General features: G+C 43.0%; 1 protein-coding gene across 1 annotated transcript in view; it reads right to left on the bottom strand.

Moving 5' to 3' along the window:
• Window positions 1-380: 380 nt before the first annotated feature.
• Window positions 381-25,073, bottom strand: part of atg5 (ATG5 autophagy related 5 homolog (S. cerevisiae)) — a 32,060-nt gene continuing 7,367 nt past the window's right edge. The window contains exons 7-9 of the mRNA XM_072669018.1: window positions 21,879-21,973; window positions 15,102-15,219; window positions 381-3,637 (exon numbers count right to left, since the gene is read on the bottom strand). Of these exons, the coding sequence (XP_072525119.1) occupies window positions 3,501-3,637; window positions 15,102-15,219; window positions 21,879-21,973 (350 nt within the window). The 3' untranslated portion in view covers window positions 381-3,500. The remainder of the gene's footprint in view (window positions 3,638-15,101; window positions 15,220-21,878; window positions 21,974-25,073) is intronic.

Raw genomic sequence — 25,073 nt, 5'->3', positions numbered from 1 at the left:
GCACGGAAAAGAAAAAAAGAAAATGTCCAGAAGAGAAGAAAGTAAAAGTGACCTGACTGGAACTGCTTGGGAAGTGTTAAAAGAGAGCAGAGAGCACAGTTTAGTGAGTGTATTTCCGTACATTAATTCAAATCGCAGAGGGAGTCTGGAGCCCACGTTCAAGACAGAAAGGAAAAAATAAAAAAAAACCCACTCAGTAAACAATCCCAAGATGTTCCTCCTAAATGTATCGCGAGGTCGTCCGAGCGGAAGCCGTGCGGTCTGTCTGTGTCTGGCCGAGTACACTCACTTATTCCTATAAGCGAATAATCACTCTCAGCTGTTAATCGTCTGAAACCACCACCACCCCCCATAACCTCCGCCATCCCCCTCCCCCCAAACCTCCCAACCTCCAGCATCCCTTCCAAACGAACTAAACACAAACAAATGTGGTGGAGCCTAAATAGTTACAAGCGCAGCGAGGCTGCCCGAGGCTGCCTGAGGCTTTAAAAGCAGGGCAGGAGAGATATTGCCTGGTAGCACCTTCTACCATCTCAGTATGACTGCCCCTAGCAGGCTGACCTCTGACTCACCTAGCTTCCACTCTGAAGATTACGCTGCACTCCTATGATGGACAGACGGGCTGAAACTGAGCTAACCGCAGCGAATCGAGCAAAGGTTACTGACGTCCAGAAGACGGAGACGTTCCTCATCCACCTCAGTGCTTTTTCTGCGATGAATAAAATTAATAAATAAATAAACAACAACAAAAGAGAGAGAGAGAGAGAGAGAGAGAGACAGAGACAGACAACTATTAGGACGTTAGAATCCACACACTGTCGTTAGAAGAGTTAAGAGTTATTCATTTATTTCCATTTTAATAGAGTTCTCAGCTTAACCTCAACGCAGTCGATCAACAAAGACAGGTCTGGTGTTTAACCTGCGCTGCATGCAGCCAAGAAGCTCTACTAGACTTTCTTATGTGGGTTCTGACACGACATGAGACTGTCAACTCATGGCTACAGCTACTGCCTTGACTGATCAACCACATAAAGGGTAAAACTGTGAGAACTGGATTATGGAGCGGAAGCTAATGAAAGGGGAACTCCACCCAAATTAATAATAATAATAATAACAATATAAATAAATATATAAACATATATTTATAAAAAAAAGTCTGACAATGAATGCATTTGGCTTCTTTGAGCTGCGCCTGTTGCTGACCCATATGTGCAAAAAGCACACAACCGCAGCTCGTCTAGTCTCTGTAGAGAACTACTGCCAAAAGATTAGGGGACTCTGGAGCCGATCTGGGATGAGTTGGGGTGGTGATGATTATCATCATGACCATCATCATCATCATCATCCAGCATCCTGACCTCCCTGAACGCTTTGGTCGCCGAATGCAAATCAAACCCTCACAGCAACGCTTCCCTGGACAGTAGCCACAGTTACTCCAACAGCAGCAGGATCTAGACTGCGAACAACGACACATGAATGAGCAGGTGTCCCAATACTTTTGTCCGTATAGTGTACATACAGGGTGCTCGAAGGCAAAACTCATACTCATAACCCCTTAAGTCAATGTGTTGGGTTCACTGGTGGTTCGTATAGTAAATAAATATTTTTAGATTAGACCTAGATGGACACAGTCATGGACACAGTCATGGACATAGCGTCCCCTGGTCCAATTCCGGTTTCTCTACTAAGGAACCATTCCCACACCAACCCCTACATTCTAAAAGTATTAACATCTCTTACACTGAATTAGGCAGAAATTTGGAAATACGGTGGAGTTCCCCTTTGAAATAAACAGAGAGCTGGAGCGTGGGGGGTGTTTGGGTGTGGGGGGGGGGGGGTGTCCTGGACGACGCTTCTTGTAACCAGACAGAACCCGCAAGACTTCCCAAGGGGCCTCTGCTGACTCTTCCCATGCAGGCTGCAGTCACGTAGTCTGACACATGGATCTGTGTGTGTATGTGTGTGAGGTCATCATGCCGCCTAGAGTCCAAAGTTCTGGTACCTCCTGGTCTCTCCTTTGCTTTTCTTCGTTTTCCTGGTATGACAGTTGCTGCCAGAGACAAGACATAATTCCTTTCCTACTTTTCACGCCTCCTTCAACGCATTCCCCCCCCCCACCACCACCCCTTTTCATACGTGCCTGTAAACTGTGTCGGTAATGACCCCCCGCCCAGGGGAGGCTTGGCAGAGTACAGCAGTTTAGTGGTCTCATTTAACGACAAACAGGATTGGAACTGATAATTAACACAGCGCCGAGAGAAGATCTAAGAGCATCGGCGGCACGTTAGTCATGATGAGAGAGACGGAAGGAGAGAGAGAGGTTGAAAGATATACGAGGCTCTGTAATACTGTGACGGCGGCACGGGCGCGGTGGCAGACAGTATGAAACCTAGGTACGCAATGTAAGGCAACACGTAGAGGGCATGCAGGCCGAACTCTGAGGTCAGACGGCAGAGTGACAGCAGATGGGAGAGATGCATACCAGGGATGTAAACGTCTTAAAGGAGCAGTTTGGTGAAAAGTCAAATGTATGCGATTGATCACTGAGCTGGTCAGTGCCAGACAGTCAGTCTGGACATGTTTAATATCTGAAATGTGTTTATTTACTTCACTTTACAACAAGAGACGCTAGGCTAGCGTTGCTAACAAACACTGGATTCAGACAGTCACCAATCTCATTGTTGTAGACAAGCCTAAAAACGGCCCTCAACAGTCTCTCGAAAAGCATCTAGATCAGGCAGCAGCTAAAGGTTATCAACATTGTTTTACTAAACTGCAAAATTAGAGATAAAACTGCTAACAGTCCAAGTCCAGCGTTTGTTAGCAACCTCCGCCTAGCATCCCCCGCTCTAAACTAAAGCAACATCTATCAGATATTTAACATGTCTTGCTTAATCAGCTACTTCAGGGGAAAGTCAGCAATCCTGCCAACTCACTCCCTCCGCCCCCAGATTACTCCTTTAACAGCTGGTGTAACGTTGTGTTCATTAAACTCCAGTAGCAACAAATAACTGAACTCTGGTTACATCTGTTACGTATAAAGTATTTAAAAATGCCGCTCCGTCGTTCCTGTCGAACGTTTCCTCTCAAACGGATACAGAGGTGACAGGTTTTCCAAGCAGTGACGTGCACGTTACTGTTACTACTAGGCTAATGTGTTACGTGACGGATACTCCGGTAGCTGCTGGATATTGACAGTGATGACCAGCAAACAGTATGTTGTTTACATCCCTACGGCATGCATAATAAATCGGTCAGGTGGTTTCCCATCATTCCGATGATTCGGAGGAGCTTTGCGTCCGAGATTTTCGCCTACTCGGAGAGACGGACAAATGAATATTGACCCCCAAAAAATGGGGAAAAAAACAAAAACAAAACAAAACCAAAGTTTTTCTTCCGGAAAATTCCCTCAGGGACAAGGCGGAGAGAGGCAAAGCCACGTTCGAGCCATCTGTTGATTGTCCACAGCTCCCGACTCTGGGGACACCGGAGCTCGCGGCTCAGTCGCTCGGTGCCGGGACGATGCAGATGTGGAGGAAGTTGTCCGGGTGGCTCAGGTGTTCGCTCAGCCACTGGACGGGCGTCTCCAACAGCGGCTCGATCCCGTGAATCACCACTTGGTACTTCTTTGGCTCGTCTGATGGCGAGAGAGAGATAAAGAAAAAAAGAAAAACAAACATTAAAGTTCACTGGGAGACCACTGGAGGAACGACGGGTGACTTTTATTGACCTGTCACTCAGGGAGGTGTCCATTCCCCCCTTTTGTCCCCCCCAACTATCTCTGCAAGACCTCTATCCATCATCTTGTCTGGGAGACATGAGGGACAGCCAGGAGTTCAAATGGTCACAGACAAGGACTAATGAGTCTCCTTCGGCCTGAAGCGTCCACTACAGCTTGTCGTGTGTGTGTGTGTGCGCGTGTGTCAGCGAATAAGACGTGCAACACTTTCTAGGAAATAAAAACAAACGTTATTATATATATATATATATATATATATATATATATATATATATATATATATATATATATATATATATATATATATAGCTGCAACTTCCTTCTTTCATCACTTTCCCAACTTTCACGCACGTTCCTCGGACAGACCAAATCTCAGCGAGCTGGCAGGCTTGATCTGGTATGAGGTCATGAATGGCTCCACTGTTTGTTGTCTGCTGGCAAGAGCAGAACGTCCACATCGTCCAGCGTCTCTCCATCATCTTTTAGTCATCGCTACCCGTGCTGACCTCATGGAGTGGCGCTCAGCACTCTGGAAAGTGGAGGGAACCGCTGGGAGCAGTAACATTAGCCTCCTGACCTATGAAGAGGAGGCGAGGTTAAACAGCTAAGTGAGGGGTGTGAGGGGGGTTTTGGGGTCCAGTCAAAGAGACGTAAATGCTGGCTCATCCGCCAGCGCACACACGGGTTCACTTTCGGTATTACTGAGCGTGGAACTAGCCAGGTGGGTCCTAGTTTTCTGTATGGCCAGACTGATATGAATATTTAATGGAAATGGAGATGATGTTTGGGGCCAAAAGGGTCCATATAGTGATAACCAACTACACCTGCTAGAACTGTAGTGTTTATTTCCCCAAGTCTAATTTAACAAGATCCTACATGTTAAATCTAGATGCAACAGACATATCAGTTCAGTATGTACTTCTGTGGTGGGTGGTGTTTTCACACTTTCAGGTGGTCTCAGACAATCGACTCATGTTTTTTCTTCCCCTGAGCATCTGTGAACATGGTCCCTTTAAACGGAACCAAAAATTAACCACAAATGAATGCTCAGCTCTCTTTTAAGCTTTGTGCTTAAAGAACCTCAAGGCTTACCGCACACATACAGCCTTAATCTTCCAGCAATTAGCCAGAAAAAAAAAAAAGTCCCAAAAAACTCCTCAATCAGAAGAGCAGCTTTAGGTGGGGTAGGTAGAGCGATCTCACAAAGAGACTGCCGGCATATTAAAGCAATAAGCCGCACAAATTATTCGTGGTCAAATCGGTGGTTCTTTCTACAGCTACAAATGACCTCCAGTAAACCACAAGGTTATAACTGCAGTAAGCAATTCCTCTGACAACTGTGTTGTTTGGAAGCAACGTTATTTCATGATCAACAGCTTAAAAAGTGCTTCATACACTGTATGTCCGAATATTTATGGACACCCCTTCTAATAAAGAATTCAGCTTCACCCGTTGCTGACACAGACGTGCAAATACACACACACAGCTTGTCTAATCCCTGTAGAGACGTACTGGCAATAGAATAGAGTAGGACTATTCTCTGGGGCAGATAAACATGAACCTGTTGGCACCATGCTGTCTAATGCCAGGCAGGCGTGGGCTAGAGGGGGCTGTGGAGCAGTGGAACTACTGTGTTTGCTGGATGAAGCACCACCATCATTCCAGCTCTTTTAGAAGGAGTTGGGGGGGGGATGAGGTGAGGTGGGGTGGTGATAGTCCACATGACCATCCAGAGCTCTGCCACTGTTCCCGTTACAATTCCCACAACCTGCAACAGTGAGCAATACTTACTGACTTAGCTGAGGGCCATACGCAGGGTCAGGGGTTAACACTAGGGCAAAGACAGTGTGAGAGGAGCGAGGGAGGGACAAGGATAGGGACAGGAACACACACACACACACCTGTCAAAGGAATCAGCATCACCACCACCACCACCACCACCACTTTTTCTTACAAAAGCCACGCCCCTCTCATCCACTCATACCAAATCTCATTCTGGCAGAGCGGGCGGGGAGAGAGATGCAACTGGGCGGAGCTCGAATCGTGCGGCTCAATATGACTAACTGCCTTGACCGTTAAAATCCACAAAACAAGATGCATGCGTACACGTAATAACAGGATAACCGTTACCAGGGCGGTTTCCCCATTTAAACAGGGCACAGCAGAGAGGTTACACAGAGGCAAGACAACGGACAAAACCCAGCTGCAGCACAACATAAACCTAAGCTAATCTACAGAGATGACGTCCTCTTCTAAGAAAGCTTCAGGCGGGATGATGTGCTCGAGAACCTCTCAACAGTCCACTAGCCTGAGGCCTGGGACTGACACAGGGGCCCTCATCACGTTCTGCAGGGACCAAATCACGACACTCCTGAGGACCGCACCTGGCTGTGATGCACAAACACACAGAAAGTAACAGGTGAAGAGCGGCTGTGAGGGCTGAGCACGTCCCTGGAAGCCAGGGTTCATTCTCTTGCGCTCATGGAGGGTGGGTGCATCCCCTTGATCACTCTCATTATGACACGAGGGGGATTTCACCGAGCGCAGAAACAACATGGCCGTACAGTGGATCTTCAGAAGTTAGCTCAGACGTCCACAAGAGTCTCCTCATACACACACTGATCACAGGGGTGAGCTTAGGAGCAAGAAGCACCATCACTTTTAAAGGGCTAGCTTCCCCTGCTTCTTTTAGTACGGCAGGCAATGCTCAGGCCTTTAGGCTTCAGGCTGGTTTTAGCTGTACGGTGCCCTCTTGTCCAGTTTCACAGGTGTACAGTACTGTGTGGAGGGTTAAGGGACCTGCATACATTGTTTATCTTGCTTGACTGTCATTAGGACAGACGCCAGACTTCCGGTTCGCCGCCGGCCACCGCATGGATCTGCTGGATTCCAGCACCGGCTCGCCTGATTCAACATAATAAAATACAGATTAGCCGAATTAGTTACATATACTAAACTCTTACATCTCAATCACTCAAAACATTAAAACCACCAGCCTAATATTGTGTAGGTTTCCCTCAAGTCACCAAAATCGTCGCTCGGACGAGACTCCAAAGGAGCTAAGCTGTGGTGTACGGCCCAAAGACATTAGCAGCAGATCCTTAAAGTCCTGTATGTTGTAAAGTGGGGCGTCCATAAGTACCAATGAGCTTTAGGTGCCCATCACCCAGTCACAAGCTGGTTCACAGGCGGTCATGGGATATTAGAACACCTCACAAGACCTGCCTGATGTTTTGGAGATGCTCTGACCCAGTCATCAATTTGGTTCTTGTCAAAGAGCCTCAGATTCTTAGGTTTGGTCAGTTTGACCAAACAGTTTGACTGTTCACTTGATTCCAACCCCCTGACATTGATGGCACTGAAACCAATCAATCAGCGTTATTCACTTTACCTGCCGAGGAAACCATTCTGAATAGTCTGTCCGTTTTCGTGAACAAAAGTTGTTTGACGTAAGTAATTGGACAGGCAAGTAACAAGCATTAGTGAGGTTAGGATGTTGAATGATCAGCACTGCACCTCATCATCCCCAACGTATTGGATGGAGCACAGTTCTTCCACTGCTCCACAGCTCAATGCTGAGGGGGCTTTGTACTCCTCTAGCCTACACCTGGCATTAGGGCAAGGTACCAACATCTTCCAATAAAAGGGCCCATATTTTTCCAATAGAAATTCCACCCAGCACTGCAATTTGGTCAAAGACTAAGCTTAATCCATGGCTAGAAAACCAGCCCTTAGTGTGGTACCTTCACTAAGAGTCTTCTCAAAGCTTCAGGTTTGCTAAAGCAGCATGAAACTCCTAACATTCAACTGGTAAACGAAACTGCTAAGAAATGAAACCAGTAACATTCACCTTGGTGGGGGACCGGGTTTCTGCTCATTCTGAAGCCCACACACTTACCTCACGTGGGTGGGCTAGGGTGAAGTTTGAATTCAGTAAGCACCAGAGACACCACTGGTGGCACTCTCGCATCAAGACATTGGTGAGATTGACGGTACTCTAAACCAAAACAGGAAAGCTTCAAGCCTTAACAGGAAGCCCTAAAAACCATCTCTGAAAGAAGGGGGATGTTGTGGCATCGGTGCACTATTTACAGCATGTTCAGGTAGTTTCACAGCAGAGTGCTTCCACTTGGGCTGAACCATCAGGACCTGGTTCCCTTTTGGGCATTTTCCGTGTGATGCAACCAAAACCTTTCAAGGATGACAACAATCATCTACCGCGAGGTCTTCTAGCACAGGCATGACTGAAAACGGAAAATTAGAAGATGAGCTGATAGCAAAGGACTGATAACCTGGAAATTAATAGGTCAACTCATCGCTGTGGGTCTGAAAAAGATGTGGAGCTGATCACGAAGCCCTTACTGAGAAAAGCAAACCAAAGACGACAAAAAAAAGAAAGAAGAAGAAGAAGAAGAAGAATGAAACAACTGCAGCTGTTCTCAACAATGCAGTGAACGCCCTAGAGTCCAGACCTCATCATCACTGAATGTGTCCTCACAAATGAATGGAAATACAGTTGTCCTGATAGACGTCCGGAATGGGGTTCGTAACCTCAATGCAGACCATATTTCAAGTAAAAATGACGGGTTTCAAGTTATTTCCATTTAAATATTATATCGAAACTAGCTACACTACATGGACAAAAGTATTGGGACACCCGTGTATTCACCAACAATACTGGGGGTACTGTGGTACTGTGTTCTCCTTATTGACTTATGTTTAATTGAGTCTAAGATTAGAGGATCTTTACATTTTTAGTCTATTCAAACTAGCTGAGGTTCTTCTTGAGAGAACAGTGAAGCACTTTTGCAAGCTGCTCTGGAGAAGAGCGTCTGCTAAATGCCTTAAATGTAAAGGTGCGTTGATCTTTACTTCTTGTTTAAAAGTCAAGGCTGGAATCACAGGGGACCAGGCCAGTTTCATCCTTTTCAATACTTCCGCAGAGAGAGCGCGACTGATTCACAGTCTCGATTTAACAGCACCTTTCACTGTCGCCTACTTACTACAACACCTCTGACTGACAGGGGGGCATGGGGGAAGAAGCCCCCCTTAACAAAAGGAGCCCATTTACTGTAAAGCTAAACTGTATTCGTGTAAGACTCCAGCACGTACAGTAAGACGAAGCCTACACCAACATACGGTACAGGAAACAGACCGGAACAGCAGCCAACCTTGCCAGGGTAGGATGCATCCATACCTCCTAAAACGTACACTTACACATACGTTCTTCACTGGCTGAAGCTTGTTTAGATGAGTGTTAAAAATACGTCCAAAGCAACAGCATTAGAACATGTCGTGGTTTAAAGTCTCAGTGCAAATCACCAGCTGAACAGCTGCTAAACATGATTCACAATAATTCAAACATGAAATAATAGGTCAGGGCAACCTTCTGCCTCTTGACAGACGAGATTTCCTGTCCCCAAAGGTCTAAAGGTCTAACATTTAATGATATTTCGCCCCCCCACCCCACAACCAAACATACTGCCTATCCAAGAATCCCAGCATGTTGTCATCCACATGACATTTCAAAATTAGTTAGTGTACAGCCTTTCTGTAAGCTTACTGAGATTAGATTTGGCCCAACCATTCCATCAGGAGAGAAAGCGTGGAAAGTTAAGGTAAAGGTGCATGTATTTGTCACTGTGCAGCGAAATGTGTCCTCCGCATTTAACCCATCTGTGGTAGTGAACACACACACACACACACACACACACACACTAGTGAACTAGGGGCAGTGAGTACACACACACCCAGAGCGGTGGGCAGCCAACTCCAGCGCCCGGGGAGCAGAGAGGGTAAAGGGCCTTGCTCAAGGGCCCAACAGTGGCAGCTTGCCGAGCCCGGGAATCGAACCCACAACCCTGTTATCGACAGCCACCACTGCCCCACTTCATTACCACTTTAAGTTACATGGCTCAGGTACAGGTAAAGCATACTTCAGATAGACCCCATGGAATCAAGGTAAGCAAATAAACACATCATTTCAGGTATATTCTAACATATGCCTCAATACTTGGGTCCAACTGAACAGCTGTAAACTACCCATATAAATAAATAAATTCCTGAAGTGCCACCATTCAAAACCACTAACTCACAATTCCATCATATACACGCAGACATATACATACATATATGTATACACACACATACATATAATAATATATGATATATGTATATGATAGAAACTAACTATGTACCTTTATTATGGTTATTATACTTATATAAAGCACATCTCAGCTTAGAAAGCTGGGGTCCGCTGTGCTAGGGCACCCATGGAGCAGATACAGTAAAGGTACTTGATCAAGTGCCAAACAGTGGTAGCTCAGCTCAGTAAAAATGATACACTAGAGATGCGATGGTCATGAATTATTATTATGTCCGATTCCAAAAAAATTAAAAATTCAAATTGGCCGATTATGGATTATTTAGGCCAATTCTTCTTAGTCTTTATTATTATTACTTGTTAATCCAAAGCTCAAACACACAAAACCCCAGCACGTTCTATTAGACAAATTCATAATTATATTTGTTATTTAATGGGATAACTGGGCCTTTTAAATACTTAAGAAGAAAATAAACACTTTAAATATTGAAATAAACTATTTAAATAAAAGGAAATCAAGTGAACTGTAAGCAACTGTACACAGATCTGCCCGAAGCAAAAATAAATTGGATGATAACTAATTTTGAACAAATACTGTCGGATTCTGACTGTGGTTTCGACTACTTCTACTTAAAGTCTTCACTGTTAGAGATCATATGTGATTAAGGTGATTTGGTTGTTACTGCTTGTTCTTATGATGTTTCTGATGGACATGAACGAATAAATGAAGAACTACAATAACTACAATTTTTCCTTTATTTTAATCCATTTAAATGTTTACGGTATCACAGTGTACAGTGTTTCACTATTCTGTCTCTTCTTCTCTAGATACAACTACAAAATATAAAGTTTTTTGGATTTCGATTTTTTTTTAAACTGAACAAACGCTTTACTGTAGCTAAAATGATTTTATAATGGAAGATTACGTAAAAATCTTCCTTTGATATTAAAATAAATAAATAAGAAAGCTGCACATGAAGCATAGCTTTTTTAAACCATTCTGTCTCCAGGTAATGATAATTTTATTACAGATTAATCTGATGATCATTTTCCTCCATTAATTAACTGACTGGTTTTTACCGGTATTGTAGACGGTGTGATAACCATCACTTTTAATCCTACGGTATACTTAAAACTGCATGTGTAAAACTGCAAAATATACTGCATGTGGCATCCAGTCCCGCCCTCGATTAGTATCGGTCATAGACCAATTGTACTGAAAAATGATTGGCGATTGGCTCCAAAAATAAAGAAAAATTATATTAAATATAAAATTATATTATATAATATATTAATTATTATGTTATATAATAATTGTATTATATAAAATTATATTATATTAAATTTTAAATTATAATAAAGTCAAAATATAAAATATATAAACAATTAAATGGAATAAATTAATTAAAGGAAAAGCCTTAAAATGTAGTTGTTCATTCATTCATATCCATTAAAAACATGATAAGAACAACTCTAGTCTTCTAAAATGAAAACTTAAGTACACAAAAACTAGAGGGACAGACATTTACATTTTTATTATTACTGAAGGGGTACGCAGTCGGAATCGGACAGCATTTGTTCCATATGAGTTATCGTCCAATTTATTACTTTGGTTTGGGCAGATCTACGTTCCAGTTGTTCCAATTATTCCATAAAATAACAAACATTGTTATAAATTTGTTTAATAGAGCTTGCTGGTGTATGTATTATATATATATATATATATATATATATATATATATATATATATATATATATATATATATATATATATATATATATATATATATATTAAAATCTAAAAACTGTACAAGAGAGGGGAAGATGTCTTAATTTTCAATGGAAAAAATAACTATTTGTAACTAACAGATGAAATTTTAAATAACTAACAGATGTGCTATCTTTGGAGCACAAACCAGGTTCTAACCCCCAACCATAAATCAAAGATGAATTCGGTGCTACGACTGCTCGTCTGGAGCGACAGCAGAGCACAGACACCGCCAACAGCTCGTGTTCAGGTTGTGCCTGGGCCCAGGCCACATTTCCAGTGGAACGAATTGGGCAAGTGGGCAACAGGGGAGAACTCAACATTTCCTAGAAGTCTCCAGGGCAGGCCTCCTCTTTCTACAGAAACGCTAATCAAAAAAATCCAGAGGAAAAAGATAGCCCTCGGTGGAGGAGAACTCGTAGGCTGGCGTGGTAGTGCTTTGAGGTTGCTGACAACACACAAAATAGCTTACACCGCGGTCGAGCACAGCAACGGCAGCGGCAGCAGCAGCAGCAGCAGCAGCAGCAGCGAGATTCCGAACATTAAGTGTTCTTGCTGAAGCATGGCCAACACTTTATTTATTCAAACCGCAACCGCTCATTTCTGCCCAATTACACGGGCAGAGAGAGGCCAAAAGTTGGGTCATAGGAGAAGAACAGAGGCGTAGCTCTGAATGCTCAGAGGTTCTGAATAAATCTGACTTGATTGTTCCAGTGACTCGGGCAGTGATTCTTCTGAAAGTGACCCCTTTCCACTGCTATGGTCTGAGGCAGTGGCTGAAACGCTCTGAGAAGTGAAATGGAATGCCCCGATCTGCACACACACACACATACACATACACACACACACACACACACACACACACACACACACACTCAATCAGTCAGTCACTCAGTCACAAACGCAGCCTCATCTGAGAGCTGCGCTCAGTAGTGATACTGCGTTTGTGGATAGGTGGGTGGGCCAGCTGTAGGTTTCCCCACTACGAGCGTGGGCTGATGTGAAGGTTTGATGGGCGGGGGCTTTTTTTGAGCAATTCATTTATTTGAAATAATACCACCGCAAAAGCTCTTAGAAGAGGACTAAAAAAAAAAACACAAAAAATAAAGAAAAAAAAAAAGGACAAATCTTGTCTTTCTGACTGACTGACTTCTAAAGCCGAGCGCGGGGATTTCTCAAAAAGATGGGCTCTCTGCTGTTTCGAAATCTCGCTCTGGAAGATACGTAGGGGAGACGGTACACATATGCACACGCACACACACACTCACACTCACACTCACACACTCTGCTGCATGTCTCTGCGTATCCACTTTAACTGCTTACAGCCAATGAACAGAGTGTTCTTTTGTGTCTGAGGCCAGATGCTAATTAACAGGAGATGTTGATGTTAGCCTTGGTGGGCAAAGAGCATTCTTGGCCCTGTCTTGCTTTTTTCATGGGAATCCCCCGGTTAAATAAACCCAGTGTGTTGTAGTAAGTCACTCCTGCGGCTTTGTCTACTTCAAAGCTTTTCTATGAACTACAGACATATGAACAGTACTGTGCGACGGTTTTAGGCACATTAGAGGAAAACTAGTAGTAAAAGCTCCTTATCTGGACGGGAAGTGTTTGTTACCTCAGTTAAACATTAATATTAGAATAGAGACTAATACGATTCCTACAGAAAGTCGAAGATCTCCATCACTGTGTTCATTAGAACATCTCCAAAGCTCTCCTCCTGGAGCCTAGTATTATTTATCAACACCTGGTTTGGTAGATCAGGGCTTAATGATGGTAACCCTCTAGATTTGTACATATCTTCTTTATTCCGCCTTTAAAGGCACTTACCTATAAGTTAATACCCACATGGTTTATAACTAAACTGTTTCCAGCAATCTCAGCTCTCTCCATAATGAGAGCCATGTGAGCGGGAGCACTGTGTGGAGAGATGATCTGACCCTAAACGTTACAAACTCAAGTCCGATTGATACCTTTGCTCACGCAGGCGAACTGTCTTGGTGCTGGAAACGGCTTTACCAGAGCGGTGGACTGCATGAATGAAGTAGCATAAATACGGCGAGAGGCGGACGATGAGTTTCTGAGTGTTGGCTGGTCAGTTTCACACAAACCTAGGGCTGGGCGATGTGGTAAAAACATTGCATCATGATATCATCACGATACCCAATATTTATTGCGATATTTTGTAATGAGCGTAAAATTGACCAGTAGTTGCAGATTTTAAAATGGCTATTAAATATCTTCCCCAACGCAGTATAGTGATTTTTATAAAAAAAAAAAATAAATAAATAAAAAAATATATATATATTTATTATTATTATTATTATTATTATGATATATATCTCCAGTAGTAGTCGACTCATCACATGGGCCATCACTGTGTATTTATACAGTTATTGGCGAGACCTGAAAAGACAGGAAATGGAATCAAAAACTGTGGCTCTTCTATTCTGTTTAAATTTCAAATGACAAAGCCACCCTACACTTCCTGTTAATCAGGCTCCTTTTTCTCGGATATTTGAGATTATCCTACGGCACAAGAAAAGAAGTGGTCAAGGAAAAAACAAGTGGAAAAGACTTTCCAAAACTGGAGCGTCAAAACTGATTCAGAAATACAGAGCGAGAACGGGACCCCTAACTCAGCCCGGGCACGATAATTATGTTATTACCTTCTCATACAATAACAAAAACATCTGTGCTGAACTCAATGTTGCCTATTGTGTTTACTAAGCGAGGTGAGCATGAACGAGCAGGTACTTTGACCTTTATTAATTATGCTTAATTATTTATTATTATTATATAATGGTGTAGAACAGTGGTCTTAAAACGGCAATAATATTGTTTATCGCGGTTATATGAAATAAATGAAGGGGGATCTTTTTTGACTTTTTCTGACTGAGCCAAACACACTTACAGCCTCCTATCAGTGCACATCTCAGAGCCGGAAGTGAGGGAATCCAAACGAATGCCAGGATGGAACAAAGTGGCACTTTCACCTGAACGCCACCACCAGGCCCCTCAGATGGAGAGTGCGAGAGATAAAGCATGCACAAGAGAGAGAGAGAGAGAGTGTGTGTGTGTGTGTGTCTACACACGTGCGCGGTACCACTTTCATGTGCCATGCGACGATGAGCTCCACCATGCAGGCTGTTCCACCTGCGGGTTCTGTGTTCCTCACTGCCATTGTCTGCTTATCTGACTTCCTCCGAGGAGAAATCCCAGACAGCTCCTGTTTTGGCTGTGGATTTCTTTCTGCCTTTGCTCCTCCGTTCCCCTTTCACCCGGTTCATCCTCTTAGTCACGCATATCTCTAATCTCTAGATAGAATCAGGGTGGTCTATTTGTGTGCTATAAAAACCATGATCATATTCCTTCAAACTTCCTGCAAAACAAAACCTGCCTTAGCAAAATAAGCTTCACCTATCATCAGATGTTTGCGTCTCTCTCTCTCGGTGTGTGTGTGTGTGTGTGTAAGTTTAATTGTTATGACCTACCATCCTGGCAAATGGCAGCAGGGAACATCTCCTTCAGCAGGTCTCCCAGGGTGAGCACATGGCCGTCAGGAGAGACGGGCCGGAACAGCTTCTGGATGAACGGCCTGTCGCTCAGCGTCTACAGTAGAGAGGCAGGAAGGAGACTGTAAATACACTCTCTGACAACAGTCCATAAAAACCATAAAAATCTTAATTGTGATTTTGTGAAATGTGATTTCCTCAGATGTCAATATTCATAACTTGTAAACGCTTGTAAACAGTTGTTCAGAGCATCAGAGCGGACAGACTTTCCGAACCGCTAAAGAAAGAATGAATCACAAAGACAAACCTAGTCTTATCTTCTTCACACGGTTCGCACCACAGCAGCACCAGCAGCTTTTCTTCAAGAAGGCTAGCTTCACCTCAGATAAGACAAAACACCAGCAATAGGACCGCATCTCCCCAGGGGAGCGTCTAGGGTGTACTTTGAGCTTTTCTGGCAATACGCAAGTCAACCCCGCCCAAAACCGTGCCATTTGGCTTAGCAATAATAAGCTAAACAGTGGAACCGTTGAGAAAGTGAGAGCCAAGTCTGTTCGAAGTCATGGCCGACTGCCCGAACATCATCTAACACGAACAACATGTCAAATGAAAAGAACAGAACACCACAGCCCAATCTAAACAAGCCATATCAGGACTAGAACACCACCATCCTTCAGTACAAAGTAACACCACCCAGCAATTGATTTGGAATTTATCAACAGTATTCATATTTAACCTGATTTCCTTCAATACCGCACCAATACTGAATTTTAATCAATACCTCCCAGCACCGACTCAGTCCTGTCTTCACAGTTTTCCCGTTAAGACCGACCCCCCCCCCCCCCCACACACACACACACACACACACACACCCACCCACCCTCCGGACGTTGCTAGTAGAAGAGAGACCTGTTTGCTTTCCAAAACACCGAATGGCATCGGGATGACCCCGCGCTGCCTGTACATGATGGCATCCTGAGCCGTAATTTGAAAAGTCATAGGGGAAAAAGATCAACTATTAGTGGATTCACATCGTGCTGATGTGCCAAATCCGCCCACACCCGCAGGCTGAGCGGGAAGATGGGGATCCCCACAGCTGCTGCGCCTGCATGTTGTCCAGCTTCGAGCTGCAGCAATGACTAAACAATGCTGAACGCTGCGTATATCGGGCCTTGATTCACAGCGTGTTGGAAAATGTAAAAGGAAAAAGGGGAGAGAAGAGGGGGAAAAAGGACTCGTGAAACAGTGAAACAAAAGCTGACGTAAGTGTAGTTTCATAGACAAATATCACAGAGGAGTCCTGTCCCCTTCATAAGCATTCATGTCACTAGTGGAAGAGGTACTTACATGGCAAAAAAAAATAAAAAAAAAAGGGGGGGGGGGGGTGATATACTTTCAAGTTGACAAGTTTCTCAGTTACAGTGACAAATTACAGCACTTGCCGGTCGCTCCTACGACTCAGCACATCACCCATATTCTTTAACAAGCTCTCACAAACATATATAACTGTATACAACAGTGCACAAGGGTGGTGTAGCTGTCTAAGCGTTGGCTGCCTTACGAAGAGATCGCAGGTTCAGCCCCCACTAATCCCTCGGCCGTCCATGGAGAGCCGTCCGCTCTCTAGGTGGACTTCTCTAAGGACATCCCCCAATTGTACTGTACGATTCTGCTCTTAGCCGATGCCAGCCTAGAAAGCCAGAGCCAGCCATGCTATGGCACCCCTGGAGCAAGACTCTCTCGTAACCCTCTCTGCTTCAGAGGTGCCATAGCGTGTAGTAAAATACAGATACCCAGATATCCGCCAAGACGCCCCTCGTGTACTTCAAAAAGCCAAGGCCAGCTGGCATAGCAGAGCTTAGCGGATACCTGGGTTGGATACACCTATCCAACCCACAACCCTGTGATCAATAGCCATATAACAGTTTAGAAAGCCAGGAATGGCCCCTGGAGCAGAGAGGGTGGCTGGCATAGCATGGCTGGCTCTGGCTTTCTAAGCTGGTTTACAGAATGGCAGCTTAGTGGATATTTGGCTATCGAACAAACACTGATCAATAACCCAGTGCTCCAACCACTGAGCCAGCACGGTCTGTAACTGCTGGCGGACATACAAACAGAAATAGACAGTGTGGACTGCTGTCGAAGGAAGTTAGCATATGGCTACAAGTAAGCAAGCTAGCTAATAAGTTCCTGAAGAAGGTTTATGCTGGTCTACCAAAGCTACTTCACCCATGATGGAACATGAAGTTGTGAACTCGGAGCACTAAGTTAGCAGTGGTAGCTAATCTACAGACTATGAAAGCACATTGCCAAAGGCACTGGCACTAAGGACGGGCTTTCGGTCACTGTACAGGCCAGCCCCACAAATGACCGCACTGTCAACAAGCATTGCTCTTTTGACAGCTGTGCCAGACTGTAGACTACAGACTATATATCTGCCACTGGATGCCATTCAACATGAAACGGAGAAGGCTGGCCGTAAATAGCCCCGGGCGGGCAATCGGCGCAAGGTGTCGAGTGTTGGCCAAGGTCCAGTTTTTCACACGGCTTCGCATGCGGTCAGCGACCGACCATGTCTGATTCTCCCGGATCAGGGTCCTGGGTGACAAATGAGAGGCCTGGCGAACAATAGGGGCCAATCGCCGAGCTCTGAAAAGGAAACCGGTGACATGGGCGACTCGAGTGTCGGAGCTGTAACTAACACCGCCAGGCTCCAGGAAGCGAAGGTGGCTCAGGCTGCTTCGCCGCCCGATCGGTTTACCAGAAAAGCTGACTCACCGGGCAAGGAAGCGGCCACTCGCGTGCGATTAGCCCCGGAGCCGGAGCGGAGAGAGTGCGATAAGTGACAGCTACTTTGATGCATTTTTAAATGCAGCCATCAATTATTGAGGGCGGCATCGTTGAAAAGGCCCATTAATACTGATGAGGAGCGCGATACTCTGGACGCCGACACTTTCTTTTCAGTTCGCCTGACACCTAAGCTGGCAGCTGACCACATGGCAACGAGGCATCGCTAGCCTTTCTCCGAACCCTGCGGGCAGTGAAAAGACGCAGGGCGTGTCTCGGATTGACCCCTTGTGTTGTATGGAGAAAAGTAACAGGCAGTTCAGCCTTTTTTTTTTTTTTTTTACGGGTGTCCCAATGAGAGATGGGCAGTATAAGGGACCTGTGAGCATTCTCCTGATAAATTGTGATGATCCTGTCAGAGTAAATATTGGGTTTTGTAAATACGTGTACAACACTGAATAACTGATTTTAAAGTCTGTAAACAAACAGTAAACAACAGTATATAGTCAAGTACTGTGTTTTACAGTTTTACAGTAATCACTAGTTGTCTTGACTGGCTGTGTGCACTCCAAGTCTATTTTTGATTATTTCAATGCGTTCTGGCTAGAAAAACTAAATTCAGTCATCATACCCAACTGTCTAATCTAGCTTCATAATCAAAACCACAAACACCTACAGACAGCTGGCCACTGGCATGCAAAAATCCTTGTATCTCCAAAATATTTATTAAAATGAAGAGGGGGGCTTGACTTTCAATGGAAGTCAACGTAAAAAGATCATAAGTAAAAGTTGTAAAAGTTCATTTTAAAGCATTTCTATTGGTCCTTTTATCATGACATTATAATAACATGTAAAGAACAGCTGCCAGATTCACATCATATCCAAAACTGAAAATCAGCAAAAATGCAGGTTATATGAACTTAATAATCATAAAAAAAAACAAATGTGGAGAGAGAAATCTCCTCACTTTGCTACAGCACGCCCTGCAGTATCCAAAATACAACTTTGGCCTCTCTGCAGAACTTCACTGTGGCCTCTTTGTAGATATACAGATAGACACACAGGCAGATATCGATATATAGCTCCGGGCTATTGATGACAGGGTTGTGGGTTCAATGGCCCTTAAGCAAGCCCCTTCACCCTGGGCACCGCAACAATGGCTGCCCACTGCTCTGGGCATGTGTGCTAAGTCACTATGTGTGTTTCACTGGTGTGGGTGGGTGGGTGCGTGTGCACGGATGCCAAAAGTCCAACACTAATGGTGAATAACTACTAGTAAGACAACTAACGGTTGTCATGTCTTGCACCAACAGTATATATAGTGTGTTTGGATAGGATTTTTGTATTATATATATATATATATATATATATATTGCACTGTAAAGCAAATGAGCAGACCAAATACTGCCTGCCAAATACATGCCTGTCTTATTGACAATACATTAAATATTCAAATTCACATTTTTAGGGCTTTTTTATTGTTGAAATGAACAATATCTTGTGGCCATTAAGTCGTCTGTCGCACGTCTGCTAATGTCTGCGTAGACAGGCAGCCAGTTAGCTGCTGGCTTAATGCTGCGCTACTGAAGTTGAGCACGCAGGTTGTTTACATGTGACGTCAAGAGTTTTCCAGAAGGATTAAGTATCCCAACGTTCCAGTAAATCTAGTCCCTTTGTGACCTTTTCAGATCAAGTCCAACTCTTTCGGCTCGGAACAGGCAGCGGACCTTGCGCCACAATGGGAAGCAGTCACAAGGCGTTGAAAATCAATTAGGACAGTTGGGGAAAGTACAATTCATTCATGCAGGAAATAAATCCAGTTTACTACAAGAACGTATCAATTAAGTTTTGCGATACAGTTTTACTGACGCAGCGTTTAAGAATATCGGAAACAGCAACACAAACAAAACAAAACAAAAAAAGCTACAAGTGTAACTAATTAGTATTAGCTAGTTTACGGGCTTTTTTGGCGTGTGTAAACATGCATCACCCCAAACAGATTAGAGTCAGCTTCCACTAAACTTACTCATTGCCAATCACCACTGAGCAAACGCCGTAGTCATGTCTGATGGGATCCGGCACAGTGTAATTTTCCCTTTCTGCCATTATGCCTCCAGCATTTTAGGAAATTTAAGGGCTGTAAGCTGGCCAAATACCATTGTGTTAAACACTTCACAGCACACTCCATGTTGAGCCCCTCCACCCCTTTATCTTTACATCTGTCGTAAATTTTTGGCTTCTGGCAGGTACAAGCAGAGCCTAAAGGTAAATAAACGGTAAATATGAAGCGTCTCACAGTAAAGACACTGTATCTGGACTGCTGCTCATTTTTGAGCTTAGCCTAATTAAAACACCAGAACTTACTGGCAAAGTTCCTAATCGATAAACAGGAAGTTTACTAAATGCTAAAAAAAAGTGTTCCATGGCGTGCAAACTGCATACATTTCTCATAAACCTAAGACCTGAACTCGGTTTCACCATCACACAAACGCTGGATGGCAAAATGACTTTGTAACTTTAACGAAGCACAACTTTCAAAACACGCTGTACGAGCGAGCAAACCCGCACAAAGGAAACTGCATCTGCTGGCCAGCAGTGAGCACTTCTATAGAACTGCTCAGGTTTCAAAGATGTCATCAAAATTTACATTTACATTTTCAATTACAGTCAAAAATAAACATTATGGTTAAGCAATATTTTCCACCTACAGTGCATTTAAAAGAGATAGCAAAAACTAGCATACATGGTAAACCTTAACATAGTTTACCAAGTACAGTTTATTATTTATATATAGTTAATTTGTATAAATAATATATATTTATAGTCAAAATTAAAGTAAAATAAGAATTTATTCCAAGTAATAGGAATTAGATTTATATTGATCTATTCATCCAGAATTATTTTCACAGGGTACAGAAGCAGCTACAAGGTTCAAATGGCAGAGAACCTAAAAATGGAGATTTATGTTTGGACAGCAGCTATATATATATCTATGAAGACCCACATGGTAGAGAGCTCAGAGAATACAACTAATACTTGACCAATGACCAACTGGGTTAGATTCTATTATTTAAATTCATTAAATCATTAAATAATAATAACAATATCATGTAAATTAATGTAGTTAATTGTAATGAATTAAATGCAATTTCTTTTAACCAACCATAAATGTCTTATGAAAATGTTGGGTCACATTACAAAATGTTTTCTGCTCTAAAATGTGCAGAACATTGTTCAAGTTTGTTTCCTGCAAAGAAACAAACTTTTATGTCAACTTAGAAAATCAATAAAATATCACTTGACAGAGTGTGAATTCCAAGTCTGAAGATGTAAATGCAAAGAAAATATTTAAATAAAGGAGAAATAAATCTGCGACATGTGTAACTTGCATGATATCAGCACTTATTTAAATATTCACAATACTTGATCAAAAGGTTAGTAAACTTTTCAATTGTCAAGAAAACTGCTACCACATGCAGGGCAAGTCATTTTTGAAAGACAATAATTTGTTATAATTTGTAATTATTAATAATTTGAAAGACAAAGTACCAAAATTAGATATTTCAAAGGCTATTTGAAAGCCTTCTACTGTTGTGAAACTCTTAAATGAATAAACTCGCATTATTTAGATAATCAAATACACTAAAGGAATTAAGTACAAACAAAACCTAATATTTAAAAATGTCAGAGACCAGCATTTTAAACATGCTGAATCCACCACTGGACGAAACCATTTCATTTATAGCCAAACTTCATCTAAAGTGTACTTTAGGAACAAGCTTAAGCTGTGTTAGGACGACTAATCCCAAGTGCGCAAGTTACAAGATTCCCCTCCTCTTCAATAAAAGTCATCCGTTCATGCCAACAGAACCAAATTCCGACTACGACCCCCTCTACTGCCAATTCATTTACTGCTGTGCGTACATCCCGTGCTAATCATTCATAAAAGGCATCCAAACTTTCCAATACCTGATATATCCTGAAAGGAATGTAGCGGAAGCCGCCTTCTTCAGTTGGATACTCCATCAGTTTGCGGTTCATGGCCCAAAACTGGTCGAATTTGTCTGCAGAAAAGAGACAAGTGAGTGAGGAGACCCAGTCAGTGCCGTCAGTTAGATACAAAGTTCATTTGTACTTCGTATAACTACACGAACTTTCAGCAAAGCAAATTAGCGGAAAGATTATTCTTAAAAGGTTGAGCAAGCTTCGCTCTGAATATCTCTCTCTCTCTCTCTCTGGTAAATACAGTGAGTCCAAGAAGTATTTGATCCCTTGCTGATTTTCTTTGTTTGCCCACTAATAAAGACACTATCCTTCTGCACTTTTAATGGTAGATATATTCTAACATGGAGAGACAGAATATCAAGACAAAAATCCAGAATATAATTTTAAAGAATATATTTTAATTAATTTGTATTTCAATGAGGAAAATAAGTATTTGATCCCTCTTGCCAAACACACTCAATACTTAGTGGCAAAGCCTTTGTTTGCAAGCACAGCGGTGAGACGTTTGTTGTAGTTAACCACAAGTTTAGCACACACACCAGGGGGAATTTTGGCCCACTCTTCTTTGCAGATCCTCTCTAAATCATGAAGGTTGGTGGGCTGTCGCTTGGCAACTCTGACCTTCAGCTCCCTCCATAGATTTTCGATCGGATTGAGGTCTGGCGACTGGCTGGGCCACTCCATGACCTTAATGTGATTTTTCTTGAGCCAATCCTTTGTTGCCTTTGCTGTATGTTTAGGGTCGTTATCATGTTGGAAGACCCAACCACGGCCCATTTTCAGATCCCTGGCAGAGGGGAGGAGGTTGTCCCTCAGGATTGTGCGGTACATGGCTCCATCCATCTTCCCAGTGATGCGGTGAAGTAGCCCTGTACCCTTGGCAGAGAAACACCCCCAAAACATTATGCTTCCACCTCCATGCTTGACGGTGGGCACAGTGTTCTTGGGGTCATAGGCAGCATTTTTCTTCCTCCACACATGGCGGGTGGAGTTGAGGCCAAAAAGTTCAATTTTGGTCTCGTCTGACCACAAAACCTTCTCCCAATAACTTGGTTCATCTTTCAAATGATCATTGGCATACTTGAGGCGTGCCTCCACATGTGCTCTCTTCAGCAGGGGTACCTTTCGGGCACTGCAGGATGTGAATCCATTGTTGCGCAAAGTGTTGCCAATTGTTTCCTTGCAAACTGTGGTCCCAGCTGCCTTCAGGTCATTTGCTAACTCCTGCCGAGTGGTTGCAGGACGATTTCTGACTGTTCTCAGCATCATTGCCACCCCACGAGGCGAAATCTTCTTTGGAGCACCGGGCCGAGGTCTGTTGATTGTCATGTTATACTCTTTAAACTTTCTGATAATTGCACCAATAGTTGTTACTTTCACATCCAACACCTTACTAATCTTTTTGTAGCCCATTCCAGCTTTGTGAAGGTCAACAATTCTGACTCTGAGGTCCTGTGACAGCTCTTTGGTTTTACCCATGTTGGAGACTTGAAATCTGTGTGATCTGTCTGATTCTGTGGACAGGTGTTTTTCACACAAGTGATTAGTGAGAACAGGTGGCTTCAGGTCAGGTAACAAGTTGATTGGGAGTGTCTAACTGGTCTGTAAAAGCCAGAACTGCTAATGAATACTAAGGGATCAAATACTTATTTCACTCCATGAAATACAAATCAATTAATATATATTCCTTAGATTTATTTTCTGGATTTTCTTTTTAATATTCTGTCTCTCCATGTAAGAATACATCTACCATTAAAAGTATAGAATGATCATGTCTTTATTAGTGGGCCAACGAAGAAAATCAGCAAGGGATCAAATACTTCTTGGACTCACTGTATAGATTAAAAAAACAGCTAAAATAAAATAAAGAAACAGTTTAGATGAAAATTAATCATTTAGTGATGTCCAAATTAGTCATTATTGAACAAACAATGGGATCTTAAACTAAAAAAATAATAAAATAGAGTTATCAAAGTCAAAATTCTGCATCCAATTATAAACCCTGACAGAATTACAGTGTAGAATTGATCAATTATGTTTTTTGCTCCCAAAACAAGTACAACCCATCTAAAATAACCAAACTACTATGACAAATAACCTTAAATCTTTGAACAGCTGTGTATAAACTACAGTAATGGAAACCTCCACAGTGGAAAGCACTCGACCCAAATGTCAAAAACTCCGGTTCTTATTTCTTGTAATACTCGCTCTGCTCTACTGACACTATTCATACTGGCACAAAACTCTGTGGTGTTCACTACCGGGCCATCAAGTTCCATTACATCTGAACGTGTGTCTCCAGAAACATGCATGTTGTTTATCACTCGTGCACTTGTCAAACTGCTAAAGCATTCGGTTAGTGCAGGAAGTAGATCAGAGACGGAGCTCTGAGATTTGTGCAGCAAAGATCACAGCATCTCCAGGGTGTCAGAATTCAGGACCAAACAACTGTTACTTTCTCTCTGGCTCCCCCACCCTACCCCACCCTGACCTCCACCTCCACAGGGTCAACACCGCGGGCTCCCTCAGCCTCGCCGTCATGCAGACAGTTGGATACTGAAACTGAGTATTCAAAGCTGTCGCTCGTCTTCTCCTCACGGCTTTTCATTTTCACCTTTAATTAGAAACGAAGACTTTTCTGTTTTCTCGCTTCAGCTGCCTCACTCTCACATTGGAGTTTCAGCTGTGCACGCCTTCTGGTTTCCTCGTTTCTAGCTTAAAAACACTCTCTGCACTAAAGAGCAAACCTCGGCCTCGTGCAGAGTGCGTGACTTGTGCTGAACGCCAGCAGCTGGGCCATCAGTGGCGTTAATGCTTGCTGGACGGACTGAATGACTGAGAGGCTGCTGAACGTACACCAGTCAGCATCCAGTCAGAATCCTCACTGGGGTACTGCTGGTAATGGGACGCCCCAATTCCAAAAATCAATATTGTAATATTTCATATTTTAGTGTCAGCATGCACAGAGTTTCTCTTCCAACTTGGAAATGGTATTAGGTCACCGTTACAAATGTTATGGCAGCATTTATTGTGTATTTGGTACCAATGTTATTATGATGGGAACCGTTATTATAGAATTAACACAAATGGCAGGAACTGTTATTATGTAGTTGTTACACATGTTATTGCAGTAATTATGTGACAATGTGTGACAAAACT

Source organism: Salminus brasiliensis, chromosome 23, assembly GCF_030463535.1.
Source record: "Salminus brasiliensis chromosome 23, fSalBra1.hap2, whole genome shotgun sequence".
NCBI lineage: Eukaryota > Metazoa > Chordata > Actinopteri > Characiformes > Bryconidae > Salminus > Salminus brasiliensis.
This window is presented reverse-complemented; position numbering and strand designations above follow the sequence as displayed.